We start from the raw sequence: 14,311 nt of genomic DNA, 5'->3' as shown, positions 1-14,311 counted from the left end.
AGATTGATGCCTTCAGTTTTGTTTGCTTTATAATGGCTGCCTTTAGTTAAATGACACAGCCTTAGGTCTTCTACCAAACAATAAAAGGACTGTATTGTTTCATTAACATCTGGATGGACATTTTGTTTGTTTGTTGTTGCCTTGGCTTATGTCTCTGTGAAAGCTTCATCTCTGTGAAGGGTCCAATTCATTACTGTCATATATATTACCTTAATACAAGCAGCTTAGTATTACAGCTATTTAATAATGTCTAGCAAAAAAAGATGACACAACTGAGACACGAAAACATACTAGCAAAACTGCGCAGAGAAAAGCCCTGTTCTCCTTTTGACCTGACTAAATCAGATGCCAACAGACTTAGTTCTGTATAAAACTAGTGTAAAACCAAGAGTTCGCTAGGCTTATTTTTTTTCCTTCTTTAACATCTTTTTCTTTATGATGTAGTAGTTACTGACCAATGGCATGGATCGGGCGCTTCTGATTTCCTGAAGGCTAAGGAATTTACAGTGTGACACCAATAGCAGAATTTTCTCTTCCCCACCACTTCTTTTTCATGACCAATCCGTGTTGTGTCTTCTAGGGCATCCAAGAAAGTTACTACTTCACAACGTGAATTCCTATCCACTGGAAAAAAAATACTGGTGTTTTTTTGATAAAATGTCACCAAAAGAGACGACCAACCAGCCAACAGACTGACTAACCAATGCAGAGTGGAAACAGCAACTTGGAATGAAACAATTCTGTGTCCCCAGCCATAAACTTCTAGCATCAACTGAAATGAAAGTTAGAGGACATTTTTCAAGAACTCCTACAGAATCTATCTATTTCTTTTTTATTGGCTGAGAAGTGCTGGAATCTACAAGCAGGCACCCAGTCAATTATTTTTCATTGCTGTCTATCTCATTTCTATAAGCTGATTTAGCTACTCTGCCCACCAGCCCTTGTTATAAACCTTTCTCAACTTTAATATTTCATAGAAATATTATTGGACTCTGAGCTGTTTATATGGCTTAAATACAAAACTCTGATATACAGTTTCTTTTTGATTAATAAACTCAGAGTAAAGATATCTGACTGCAATAATGGAGAGAGTACTCATTCTCCATATGCTGTGTGGTCATAACCTGCATAAATTACTAGACATAATTTTAATCCACTTCTGGGAATATGAAGCCTGATTCTTAAATACTCACGTCTGTAGCTAAAGCTGAAGTCAGCAGGAGCTGTAGGTGTCAACAAGAGGAAAGCAGAGCCAGTCATCAAGGATCTAGCTCCCACTTCACGTGTTGCCACAAACTTCCAATGTTTTCTAGGGCAGGTCAGGAATGATATATTGTGCCTACTCTTTGTAGGCATCACAACAGTTTCTCTCCTCTGACTGCACATGGAACCAAGGCTGAGTGCCCAAGAGGGCAGAAGTCTCAACCTACCCTTGTTCTCCTGGCCTTGGATATCATAGAATCATAGAATCATCATAGAATGGTTAGGGCTGGAAGGGACCTTCGAAGGTCATCTAGTCCAACCCCCCTGCAAGGAACAGGGATATCTCCAACTAGATCAGGTTGCTCAGGGCCTTGTCCAACCTGGCCTTGAACGTCTCCAGGGATGGAGCATCCACCACCTCTCTGGGCAACCTGTTCCAGTGTTCTACCACTCTCATAGTAAAAAATTTTTTCCTAATATCCAACCTGAACCTACCTCCCTCTATTTTAAAACCATTACCCCTTGTCCTATCATAACTGGCCCTCCTGAACAGCCTCTCCCCATCTTTCCTGTAGGCCCCCTTGAGGTACTGGAAGACCGCTATAAGGTCACCCCGGAGCCTCCTCTTCTCCAGGCTGAACAGCCCCAACTCTTTCAGCCTGTCCTCATAGGAAAGGTGCTCCAGCCCTCTTATCATCTTCGTGGCCCTCCTCTGGACCCTCTCCAACTGGTCCATGTCCTTCTTATGTTGGGGGCTCCAGAACTGGACGCAGTACTCCAAGTGAGGTCTCACAAGGGCAGAGTAGAGGGGGAGAATCACCTCCCTCGACCTGCTGGCCACACTCCTCTTGATGCAGCCCAGGACGCGGTTGGCCTTCTGGGCCGCAAGAGCACATTGCCGGCTCATATTGAGCTTCTCGTCCACCAGTACTCCCAAGTCCTTCTCCTCAGGGCTGCTCTCGATCCAATCACCACCCAGTCTGTATTTATGCCTGGGATTGCCACGACCCAGATGTAGGACCTTAAAGGTCCTACAGGAGGCAGGAGGCACAGGGATTAGCTTAGACATGTACAGCCGGCACACCAAGTATGTCTCTGAGGTGCTCTGTGTCTCAGTGTCTCCATGGAGATCCTAGGTGCTGTCAGCAACTCAAATATCATCAGAAGCTGGAGGCACAAAGATATATGAAGCAATGCTGATGAACCAAGACGCCCGAGAGGTTGGTGCTGCTCAGCATCCTGCAACCCACATGCTCCCTGCAGCATGAAAGGCACCAGGGCACTAACCAGAGTCCATGGGGGGGCTGCAGCAGGGATGTTCTCCCCAGGCTGCTGCCTCCTCTGCTCCATTTTCAATCTGGGCCAGAGCCAAGCTCCCAGACCTGCATGTCTAGCTCCATCCGTGGCCTTCCACAGAGGGGTATGTTTGCAGCTGACAGTTAAAGCTAGCTCTGACCCTGCCAGTGGTCTCAGTGACACTGGGACTGAGCCTGCTTGTTCAAGGTGGTGGTGTCCTACTCCACATATGACTTGCTTGCTTTATATCCCCCTCTTCCCTGCAGGATCAGGAAACATTTATTTCATAAATATCTATAAGAAGCTTAAAAATAAGCCTTCTCTTCTGCCACAAACTCATCCTATTATGTTTATAGCAAAGCAAATACGTCAGCTCCTGGCTAGGATGCAGCACTTGAATAGAATGGGTATTAATTAAATACATGATTTAAAGCAACTGGAATTTTGCCCAAGCCTCCATAAAGAAATTACAGCCCATTTTAACACATTCATGCATTTCTTTTCCTTCCATGTATATTCTGACAATCAGCAGACAGTGATGATGCTCTGCACCTTGCTCTAATATTTTACAAACAGTAGTGTGATGTCTAGCAGTACCTCTCCAGGAAATAAGAATTTTATCCTCAGTTTATAGCTGGGAAACCTGAGGTACAGAAATGTTAACTGAGATTTGTTCAAGATAATAAGAAAGGATTGTGACCATCCTTCCCCTCACTAGGATTTTGCTGTCTCTTGTCTATCACATACTACTTCAGCAAGGTTTGATATACGGTATAGTTGCATCAAGAGAGTTAATACATGGAGGCAGCACAAATACATTTCAAAAACACGTTTTACAGATCAGAGGAATTTGTTCCTCTTTAAAAATTTGAACTAGCTCTTTAATTCAAACGTAGAAATTGCACTAGTCAGAAAAAAAGATATAACCTCTAGTCTACCACCCTTCATTAACAGTAACTTAAATACAAATATCTTCTTCCTAGACATAAAATAGTGAAAGTATTATGTAAAGCTTTATTTTCCTTCTCAGAAGTGAGATGTGATAATAAGCAACGTGACTTAGTTTTAGGAGTTTCTACCGTTGATTCTACACTGGCTGCTGAAGTATTTGAGGCCAGTTTCCTTTTCACAAGCTCAGCTATCCCACTGAACACACACTGCTTCATGTCCATGCCTTTGTCAACTGCAGAATAGATGTCCTATCTATCCTCTTTTTCCAAAAGCAGACTATGAATTAGCCATGCAAAACTACGCAATAGAAATTATTAAATCAGATGTTTTAGGGCCAGTCATCTACTCAACTCCATCACCAGTACAGAACTGTTTTTGAAGTATATGCTCCAGCTCCCTGTGCAGTTCAAAGATGCTCCAAAAATGAAACTTCGCAACCTTAGGTAATCCACAAGTTAAAAACATTGCAGTAAGAAAATTATCATAGAATCATAGAATCATAGAATGGTTTGGGTTGGAAGGGACCTCAAAGCACATCTGGTTCCAAGCTCCCTGCCATGGGCAGGTAAACCCTCCACTACACCAGGTTGCTCAAAGCCTCATCCAACCTGGCCTTGAACACTTCCAGGGATGGGGCATCTACAACTTCTCTGGGCAACCTGTTCCAGTAAAAATGATTGAGTTCCTCTATTCATTCTTCTTGCATCTCCTTAGAAAGCAGTCTCCCCCTCTTTCAAGTTGTCAGCTTAAGCTTGGAGACTTTCCATAGCTGATCTGCCCCGCTCATGGACTGACCAAGTTTGGCCTGTTTGTCTCATGCTCTTTTTCTTCATAAACCAATGCCTACTGCTGCTCTATTTTTGCTTTTCCATCACTTCTCTTCTATGGATTGCCAGCTCCCAGGTAGCACAGGGCTGGGAGCTCCAGGCTCACCACTGCCAGTACACACTGCACATATTGCAGATTTGCATCTTGTTTATCACTCCACAACTGTCATGTGTTTTTGACAGAGTGAAAAGCAGAGATTCTCGTTGTACTCCTACCACACAATATGCCTTTGACATTTTGTCTGAGTAAAGGTATTTCTGAAATATAAATAATGAGAAGTTTTTTCTATATAAGATTGCAGTGCTTCTATATAAATCAGCTATGTGCCCAACTCTTCCTGTGGGTATTGGGGCACGCTTTCCAAATGTAGGAGCAGTCCAAGAGTTGGGAGCTTACAGATCCCTGTGAGTCCTGCCTCTTACTTTTTCTAGTGCGTAGATAAAAAAATGCCACAAAAAATGCCAGCCAGTTTGTGGGGTCTGAGTTGGGTTTCCAAACTCTTCTTTTTCTATTCCTTTAATGCATATTATTCTTACTAACTACTCCTAGTATTTTTAGCAGGCAGGTTACATATTTTTAGGTTATAGATTACATTCTTGGAGGCATATGTTGCTGTTATTTAAGTTTGCACACGATGTGGAAAAGTTCAGTGAGACACTGCAATGCTATCATAGTTGTCCCTTTGAGGACTATTCATTTACTAATACCACTGCCTACACTGTACATGTGAACATCTGACCCAGTACCCCTAAACTCCTTTTATACCCAGTGATGAACTAATCAATATAATCAGTGGAGTTTGTCATGAGTCATCTCACCCTACAACAGACACCTACATCTTGCCAGATGAATCAACTGAACTCCATCGACTAAGTCCCTGTGTCTATAATGAGAAGCTAGACATGATGCCCACCTGTGGCCACCTACAGCTAGATGTAGCTGTAGATGAGTCCTATTTCAACACAGATCTATATCTTGTAGTGGTACTCAGAGGTCTGTTGGGAAAAAGGTGTATTGACAAAAACTCTGAATTTGCTATCCTGATTCCTTGTGATGAATCAGATCGACAAGTTGATTGCCTTCGACTTGAGGGAGAAATGTTAGTTTAAATCAGCTGAGGATCTGACCCGTTCAGTTCATAGTCTAAGTATCAGGAGGTTCAATCATAGCCCATTTTTCAGGTAGATTTGTCATGTAGTATGAATTGCAATTAAAGCAGAGAACTCCCCTTTCTCAAAAAGATCCTGATATGCATGGAGTCAGTATAGGCTGACTTCAAAGTTTCATGACTCCTTCAGCCATGCGTAGATGGGCACTAACACAGGCACAGATGTTCCTGAGCATGCCTATCCCTTGTTTTAAAGAAAACCTGATACCTCTTGGAACACCCTGGCCTAACCTGGACTGCTATACATAGGTCTCAAAATGTTAAAAAATAATATGTTTTCATATGGATCTGAAAAAAATGGTGCTTGATTTGGTGGTATTTGCACTTTAAGACAAGAAACCATATTCTCAGGTCAGCTCATCCCATGGTCAGCCTAAAGTCAATAAAGACCTGGCCTGAGCTGCCAAATTACAAGTTAAACGAGACAACACAAGTAGTTATCATGTTAACAGGTAACCTTTCTGACAGAGGGAAACTGATTTTGGTCCTTCAGCAGAGGGAATGATTAGTTTTGCTTTCCACCTGCTCTGATCTTGGAAGAGGAAGAAACTCTCACATTCAGCAGTGAGTGAAAGGAGCTAAAAGAAGAACAGACTATTGCACAGGAAGTCGAGCATGGCCTCTGCTCTTCCTGTGTGAAGAGCACCGCGCTGCCTCGGGGCTGGCCGAAAGCAGCAGGGGCCCTGGGCAGCGGCTCTCCAGGCAGGCAGAGAGCAGGAGGAGAATTCCTACCCCGTGAAGTCTGGTCTGAGCAGCCCGCGTCTTGCTTTTCTGCCTACCACCAGCTGGGAATTCCCTGTCAGAAAAATATTTCAGTTTGTTGAACGTTTGTCTTTGCCAGGTGGAAAATCAAGTGATCTGGCGTCAGTTCATTCTGTTGAAGAGGTTTCACACATTTCACTTCGAGGTGGGTCTACAAGACATTTCACTCAGTTTCTCTCCGACTCCACTGTCTTCTGGGAGTTAGACTATAGCATTCTCCTTCCCTTAACCTCTTTCTCTGGTCTGAATTCTCTGGGGTACATTTCCTCAATGCCAGGCCAGTTTCCTTCTGACCCCAGATACGCATCACTGATCATATATACTGGAGAGGGAACTGGACGCACGGGGGTGAAGTCAGCTTCCAACCTACGCCCGGCTCACAGTAGTACTCAACACGAGAAAACAGCTGAGATGGCTGAAATGAAGCGTTTTGCTTGGCATAGCAAACCACAATGAAATCCTCTGATTTCATGAATGTCAATCTTTTAAAACTTGTAGGTTTTTTGAATTATTTCCCTGACCTCTAATTTCTGTTATATAAAAAGACACAATGGCATTTCCCGCAACAGAGAAATTCCAGGCCTGAGCTAACTGAGGTGTGACAGATATGAAATGTACCACCAGCATTGGAAGGAGACCGTGTCTCCTATGTGGTTTTTAACGAGGCATGCGAGTCTTTGATCTGTACCAAATTCACTCTCAAACTCAGCACAACTGTTTTAACAAAGTTACAGTAAATTCCCCTACATGTGTTCAAATCTTCTTATAACACTTGAAGACAGTCAGAGGTCCTACCCACCCTGCAGCTTAGGCTCAGCCCTGGGGTGGCTGCTTGCTCTGCTGCTAATGTGTCTAGCTTGGTCATTGAACCTTGCTGCACGCTGTCCAAGGGATGACCCTGAGGGGAGGCTGAGTAGGGGACACAGCAATTCCTGTATGAGTGCTCCGAGGCTGTTGTCAGTACAAAATAAGGCAGAACAGCTAAAAGCACCTTTGGAGATTGTGAGTTCTTGTTGCAAATTAAAATCTGGCTTCTCTTCAAATTTATGCATGGCTGGTCATCAGCTCACCGGTATACAAAGCAAGCTCTTAAACTGGTAAGGCAGATTCCTGGAGGAAGGGGCTTCCTGGTCTATCTGCAAAAATGCATCCTGTCTGCAGGCCAAGGGCTCGTCATGTGCATTTAGTGGTTGGCCTAAGGCCCAAGTTATATTTGTAGTCGGAGCACATACTTCCTCACACTGAAGAAGTATAGTAGTGGCTTTTGGAATTCACTGGACCATCAGGAATTAGTAACAAACAGTACTAGCACTCTATGTCCCCTTCTCGATTTAGACAAAACTTTGCCAAATCAAGAGACTTTTCCCAAAGACCTACTTCTAGAATCTACCATTAAGCTGCTATAAGCTTGGACAGAGCTCTGAGGATTCATGGAGACCTATGTGAAGACCTGTGCAAAAAGGACATTACCCATAAAACACACACTCACAGACATCTGTTTTTTGGAATTATGGAGCTTAAAGTTAACCAGGTGACATCTTATACCTGTTATTAGTGCAGAGAACTTCACAGTCACTAATCAGCCCATTCTGAACACATCCTGTGGAGAGCTGATACTAAACACATCAACCATCACTGTTAACTCTGATCTGAATATTACCACATCAACTGTATCATAAATCCTGTTCCTTTGATACATGGAGAAGGACCAGTGAGGGATTCCATTTCAGTAGGAGTGCTGTACCTGGGTTTCCCTGAGCCATGGAGTCATAGATGAGTTTGCAGGACTTCAGCAAGATGGCAATCTTCTTTTCTGGGGAGTAGGCCTTGTGCATGGTTGTGAACTTGTGAAGGATCTTTTCCAGTACAACGGTTTCAGGTACACTGGTTGTGATGCCTAGGTCAGTGGTAGTCGTGTTTTGTATCACAAGTTGGTTCTCTTTTAGCTGCTGTAAAGATCCGTCTTTGTTGTGGATTTCTTTTAAGTAAGAATCAATGGCTTCTTTTAAAGGTTTCAGTACACATTTGTACAAAGCCGTCTCAGCAATCACTTCTGCATAAAGAAGGGAGAAAACAAAACTCCATGATAAACAATCAACACAGTAGGACAGGTGCACGTAAAACTCCTACAGAAGCATGTGGTTGGTTATTCATGCACTACTGTGAGCAGGGAACAGAAATTACATCCTAGAAAGTAAACTTTTCATTGCCAACGCCCTTCAGAAGTCCTGGATAGGCTTGAGATGAACGTCAACGCACGGTCTCTGCCACTGGAGTCGTAGGAGAGCTCTTGCTACCAGCAGAGCCTGCTGTCTTTGCCTAGCTCTGGGAAGAGATGAGGAACCTCACCTAATTGTTCTTCTTTTCACAGCCTTGCCCTTACAGATGCCCAGGTGGGATTCATCTCATGTCCCCTCTGACATCTCCCTCTGACCTGTCTGAGATAATTCACTTTGGGACAAAATCATTTGCATCCTCAAAGTGCCCTGTTCATCCCTGTTCTGATTGAAAAGGGGCTGTAGCTACCAGCTCAGAGGCAAACACCAACATTTGGTCAGAAGTTTCGCTCCCTTACTGCACGAGTGACTCTAACTTACCAACACTTAAGTCACCTCTTACGCCACCTATGGATGAGGAAATAGTCTCTGTGTCAGTTGAGCATTTGCTTAATACTTAGCAGGAGGCACAAGGAAGCATGTAAGACTGTGAGAAAGTCTGTTGTCTGACTCCAAGAAACCAGAGGCAGAGCCAGAGGGACTGCAAGGGATCCTCTTGTCACCCCTGCATGGAGGCAAAAAAGTCACCTGCAAGAGTTCATCCATTCAGTCAGTGAGGAATGAATTAGAGGGCAGAAATGTTTACATATAGAAAATGCAACTATTTTAAAGAATCCAGAGAATCAGTCAGCCTGAAGCAGGACAAATTCAAATGGTAAATCTTCCACGGTGGGAATCCCTGTCCTCCACAGGGGAAGACATTCCTCCCTAGGCTGGCTGGGCCATATCGTCCTGTTAAGGAACTGCCGGTGAACAGAACTAGATCTAACCAGGCATGTCTGTGTGAAGGTGTGGGGATCCTTGCACACACACAGCTCTACGGAGCAGAACAAGGGCACTTCTTCTTTCTGCCTCTCCACCTTCCCTAATCAAGATTCAAGACAGACTTCTATGTGCTGACACACCCTCTGCCTTAAAGAAAGGGGTTATTTGGACAAAAATGGCAGGTATTACATGAGGTGCATGAGGAAGGAAACTGTAGCTCCCCTCTCCTAGCTATGGCAAGGGGCTGGCAGCAGGTCTGCTCTGCTGGGGAGAGTGTAAGATCATGTGAAAACTTTGCTGTGGGTGAGAAAGAAATCAGCAGGGACTGCTGAGACTGGCAGCTGAGTGCCTCTGGGTCCTGGCTCATCACGTAGCTGGGTCCCACCTAATAATGGAGTTGCAGGATCTCCTGGAATCCCTGGTCATTTCTATGGGTGGCCATGTTCTGTTTTGGGGGTCTTCCAGCTCCCAGCTTGCTTTAAGCCAACTTAGAGATCTCATAAATAGCTCTGCATTGGTTCTCAGGTCCTCAAGAAACAGTCAAAAGAGCATGTGAGTGCATGCCTGCATGCTTTTTTTTGACTGTACGGCTTTGACTGGGATAAAAAATCCTACAGCTCTTTGTACATTCCCTCATGAATGTACATTAAACAGGCCAGTCCATTTCTTAGCGAGGAGGGAAGTAGCACATTAGTCCTTCACAGAATATTGATCGAGAAGCAACAAAACACCTTTAAACATCCAAAAATACTATTTTTCTTCCCCTAAAGACAAACTGTGTTTGTGGCAAAGAGAGGTGATTGCTGCATTTTGGAGCCAGTGGTCTTACAGCAGGCAGCTCTTCCACGTCTCCAAGCTCTGAGGAGCACAGAGCGTGATCAAGTGAATCCTTCACCCTGCCACTCAAAATCACTGTAGTCTTGTCCCTCCTTGTAAGACAGTGACTGACCTCTGATCTGGCTGCCACATGCAGGGAGTTCTGCATCCTCACTGCAGACTGTGGGGCAGTGGACAGTGGACGTGGAAGGCCATGGGGAGCCCAGCTGTGCAAGGAGAGGTTGGCCCTTTTGTGTTTCCAGTGAACACAGCTCTGTGTGGATGCCTATGTCTACATATGTACACACACACTCATATTTGTATGCGTGCATACGCATATGCAGATATACATACATAGATGTCTCTCACACTCAAACACACATCTCTTCTACTTAAACTCTTCCCTTTAAAACATTCATAATGGGATTTTCCCCTCCATTGGTCTCACTGTTTTTAGAGCTGCTCCTCCAAGTGCTGGCAACCACAGAGTAGACTTCAATTTGCACCCCTCAGCTTTTAGGAGATGGTTTATAATTCTGTAAAGCAGAACCTGTGTCTGCATGATCCTGTCTCCCTCCTCACCTTTCCAAATACTGCCCAAGGATGAGTAAAGCAGAGTCGCTTACCTAACTGTTCCTCGGTGTAGGAGGTTGGGTCTATCAGAGATTTCAACTCGGTGCTCTGCACTAAGTAACTCTTCAGCTGCGTCATCATCATCCGGATTTCTTGTAGCATCTCTGTGCTGGAGCTCTGCTTTGCCATCATCTCTAAACTGTACACTCTGTAGTCCCGCACCAGGTTGCCAAAGTACGAATCCTTGTCCTGTGCCAACTCCACTATCTTCTTTTGCAGCTTCCTGTCACTAGACAAAAAGACTGTGAAGACATTGGACAGGCTCACAAAGGACAGCCTGTTCTTGGCCTTATTCAAGATCATGGAGCGTGTCTTTTTACCAGATGAACTACTCAGCATCTCCAGGTCATCCTCTGTGCTGCTGGTGGAGTAGGAGTCTGGCTCAGACGCTGATGCCTGAGCCACGACGCTGCCTCCTGGGCCCTCCAAGGAGGAGTGTGAACCTTTCAGTTCAGCTGAGCTGGCAGATTTGCAGCTATGTCCCGGTTCAGTCTTGGTGCGTGTGCAAGTGGCATCACCTGCCACTGTGGCTGAGCTGCTTTTGCCCAGAGCCTGTTCCGTGGCTGTGGCCATCTCTGCCACTGTTCTTTGCATTGACTGGCAGGAGCTGGAAATCCTCGGTACCTGGGAAAGCCTCTTCCTTCTCGGTGGTGGGATAGGAGGTGTCTTTCCTTTCTCAATGGCATTGCTTTGTATCTCAGGCATGTCCTCCTTCTTCTCCACAGGTTCAGGCTTTGTCTCCTGAAACTGTGATACAGCTCTTTCAGGAACCTCCCCAGGCATTTCTGCAGCCTTTTTGCACAGCGATCTTTTATCTCTGCTCTCTGTACTTGTGTCTTGTTTTTCTTCTGTCCGTTCCCCTTTCAGCGTTTCACAACTTCCAGGCTTACCCGCACAGCTCTCTTCCAAGGTCCTCTCACACAACCGCCTCCGTGGAGGAACAGAGGGCTGGGAGCCCTTCTTGGGGCTCACTGCCGAGGGCTCGTTGACTGAGCAGCTCTGCTTCCCTTCTTCTTCTTTGTTGTCACCACCCTCAATTTTCATTTCCTTGATGCTCTTTCCTAGTGGCTGAAGAAACAGCTCATTTTCTTCACAGGCAGTCATGGGACCTTGCAGGAGCTTCAGAGAAGATTTCTGAACAGGAGCGTGAGAAGGTGGAGGTGGAGGGGGACGGCGGGGAGACTTCCTTTCAGTGATCGTGGTGGCAGGGGACAGATTGGTGCTCACAGCATAGCTTTTAGGAGGAGGTACATCTGGAGGAAAAGGATTACTGCACTCTTCTATAAAAATAGGATTCACGAACCACAGCCTGTCATTTCCTATTGACAACTCAATTTCACATGAGCAGTGGTTTGTGCTACTTGCAAAACATTGGGTAGATCTTAAACTGTCTGCCTGGGCAGTAATGAAAGCAATGTCTTTTGCAGGGTGGGATAACTCCTCTCTTCTTCTGTGGTTTAAGGAGGAATCCCAGAAATCTGTCCAAAATAAACAAAGAAAGAAATAAACGAAGAATGAGAAAAGGCTCTGAGAGAATTTTAGCAGCTATCAGTATGTAGAAGTCCTACTTTTTGTTAAAAGAAATGGTACACAAGTTTTCACACCTCTGAACAAAACAGTGTGAAGAAAGAGTTGCCTGTTGTATGTGTATGAGATGCTTCAAGCCAGGGGAGAAGCTCAGAAGCTTCACCAGAAACCTCTTTCTTGCCAATTTTAGGACACTCATCTAGTGAAAACTGTTAATGCTGTGCAGCCTATGCAGTGTGAGAAGGAAGGTACAAGTAACAAATATGAACGATTATGAAAAGGGGCTATGTTCAGTGACCACTGCCCTCCAAATGTAAATAGCTGTGGATACCTGAGGTGAGGGTGTGAAGATCCCAGGCAAGTGCTGTCTCCCTTTTGCTGACCATGGGAAGGTGTAGGACTGAGATATACAGCCTGGATCCAATGTGCACCAGGAGTGCAAGAGACATCAGATGAAGATGACCCTACTATGCAGCAAGCTCATGTGGCAGTTTGTTCTACACCGAAGTCTGATCCTGCTTTCCAGTACAACCAGTCTGGAAACATGTGATTTTAAATACCTTCCACAGATTAAATTTACCATTAATGTCTATAGCTCTGGATGATGATTTTCCATAGCCATGCATACTCTCTGTTTTGCACCTTGCCTTGAGACTGCCTGCCTGCAGGTGAAAGAGAGGAAAGATGGTGCCAAAGACTGTGTACACAGGCAGGTTGTATACTGAAGGACTAAAGAATAGCTAAGTACTTCAGGGGAATCAGCTGTGACTGGAAAAGGAAGATGGTGTTTCAGATGCAAGTAGTCATTTCTGTGTGTCACAAACCTCTTACTAGAATTTTTCTTTGACTAACTTGTTTAAAAAAATTACAAAGCAGTCATACATCTTTTGAATAAGTTCAGTATCACATTTGACTTTTTTCCCTTACCCCAGAGGTGAGTTTTCAAACCTGCTTGCCTTGCCAGTCTGATTGCTTTTAATCACTCTTAGAACTGCTAATCCAGGGTCCACTACTGGAAGCATCAGGAAACAGGATCCTGCAAACCCCATGTGTTCTGACCAAGGAAGAGGGTATAAACCTCTCAGGGTATTCACTAGGTGAGGATTCTATAGATGCCCACAGATTTAGGAACAAGGGGAAGATGGGAAATCCTAGAAACACAAAGATGCAGATAACTAAGTAACTCTTTCAGCGTGCTTGGCCCCTGGATACAGAGCTGACACTGATGGCACACTCTTCTGGGTGGACTTACAGGGGACGCGAACAGGACTGCCATACAGCGCCTGAACCCTGCCCTGTGCTTGGTGTCAGGCCTGTCTCACTGCAAAAACATCATGTGCCAGGCCCAAGAGGGAATGGATGGGGCTGCACATGTGTGGAACGACCCTCAGTGCTAAGCACATGGAAGGATGGTGCCTTCAGCTGTGCCTTGCCAGGGCCCTGTTCTCCTGTTGGCTGCACCAGCGTAGCCCCCAGCTCATCACAGAGAAGGAGGCGCAGGGCTGAGCTGGCCAAATCTTTGGCAGGGTCTGCCTGTGCCTCTTCCTAAAAACCAGCACCTCAGAAAAACTCAAAGGGGCTTCTAGTTAGAAAGGTCATAGCAGAATTTGAAACAGAGCAAAGAAACTCTTCAGCTAAAGCCAACGCAGAACTCAAGGGTGAAACACATTCAGATAAAATCTCTCCCTTGCCTGCTGCGTCCCCAAAGACAGGCCACTTCTTCCTCTTCTGCTCCCTGGTGCAGCCGTGACTTTTCACGGCCTCCCGCTCACAGCCAGCTCCACGCCATTGCTGGCAAAGCCATCTTCTTTCTGCCACTGCCATGACCTGTCCTCAGTAGGGCTCTGCCTTTCCCCCTCATTGCCCTGAGCCTTCTGCCAGCCATGTGGTCCCCTGGGGCGCAGCCGGCTGCCCCAGGGACAGGGACTGTCCCCTTCCCTGCTGCAGGTGCAGGTGCTGCGGGCAGGGCAGGACATGGCGGGACGGGCAGGCTGACTCCTTGCTGCCCCTCGCTCCCTCTCACCACGCATTTGGGTAACAGCCCCAGAGCAAGCTACGCACTGGTGAACTAAAAGTCTGTCCATTC

At 45.4% G+C, this 14,311-nt stretch overlaps 1 protein-coding gene across 1 annotated transcript in view; it reads right to left on the bottom strand.

Moving 5' to 3' along the window:
• Positions 1–14,311, bottom strand: part of RIN3 (Ras and Rab interactor 3) — a 50,284-nt gene that overhangs the window by 7,552 nt on the left and 28,421 nt on the right. Inside the window, exons 6-7 of the mRNA XM_009983658.2 lie at positions 10,692–12,176; positions 7,953–8,261 (exon numbers count right to left, since the gene is read on the bottom strand). Coding sequence (XP_009981960.2) covers positions 7,953–8,261; positions 10,692–12,176 — 1,794 coding nt within the window. The remainder of the gene's footprint in view (positions 1–7,952; positions 8,262–10,691; positions 12,177–14,311) is intronic.

The sequence above is a fragment of the Tauraco erythrolophus genome, chromosome 6 (assembly GCF_009769465.1).
Source record: "Tauraco erythrolophus isolate bTauEry1 chromosome 6, bTauEry1.pri, whole genome shotgun sequence".
In the NCBI taxonomy this organism is placed as follows: domain Eukaryota; kingdom Metazoa; phylum Chordata; class Aves; order Musophagiformes; family Musophagidae; genus Tauraco; species Tauraco erythrolophus.
The sequence above is the reverse complement of the archived record's forward strand: the minus strand, read 5'-3'. Positions and strand labels throughout refer to the sequence as shown.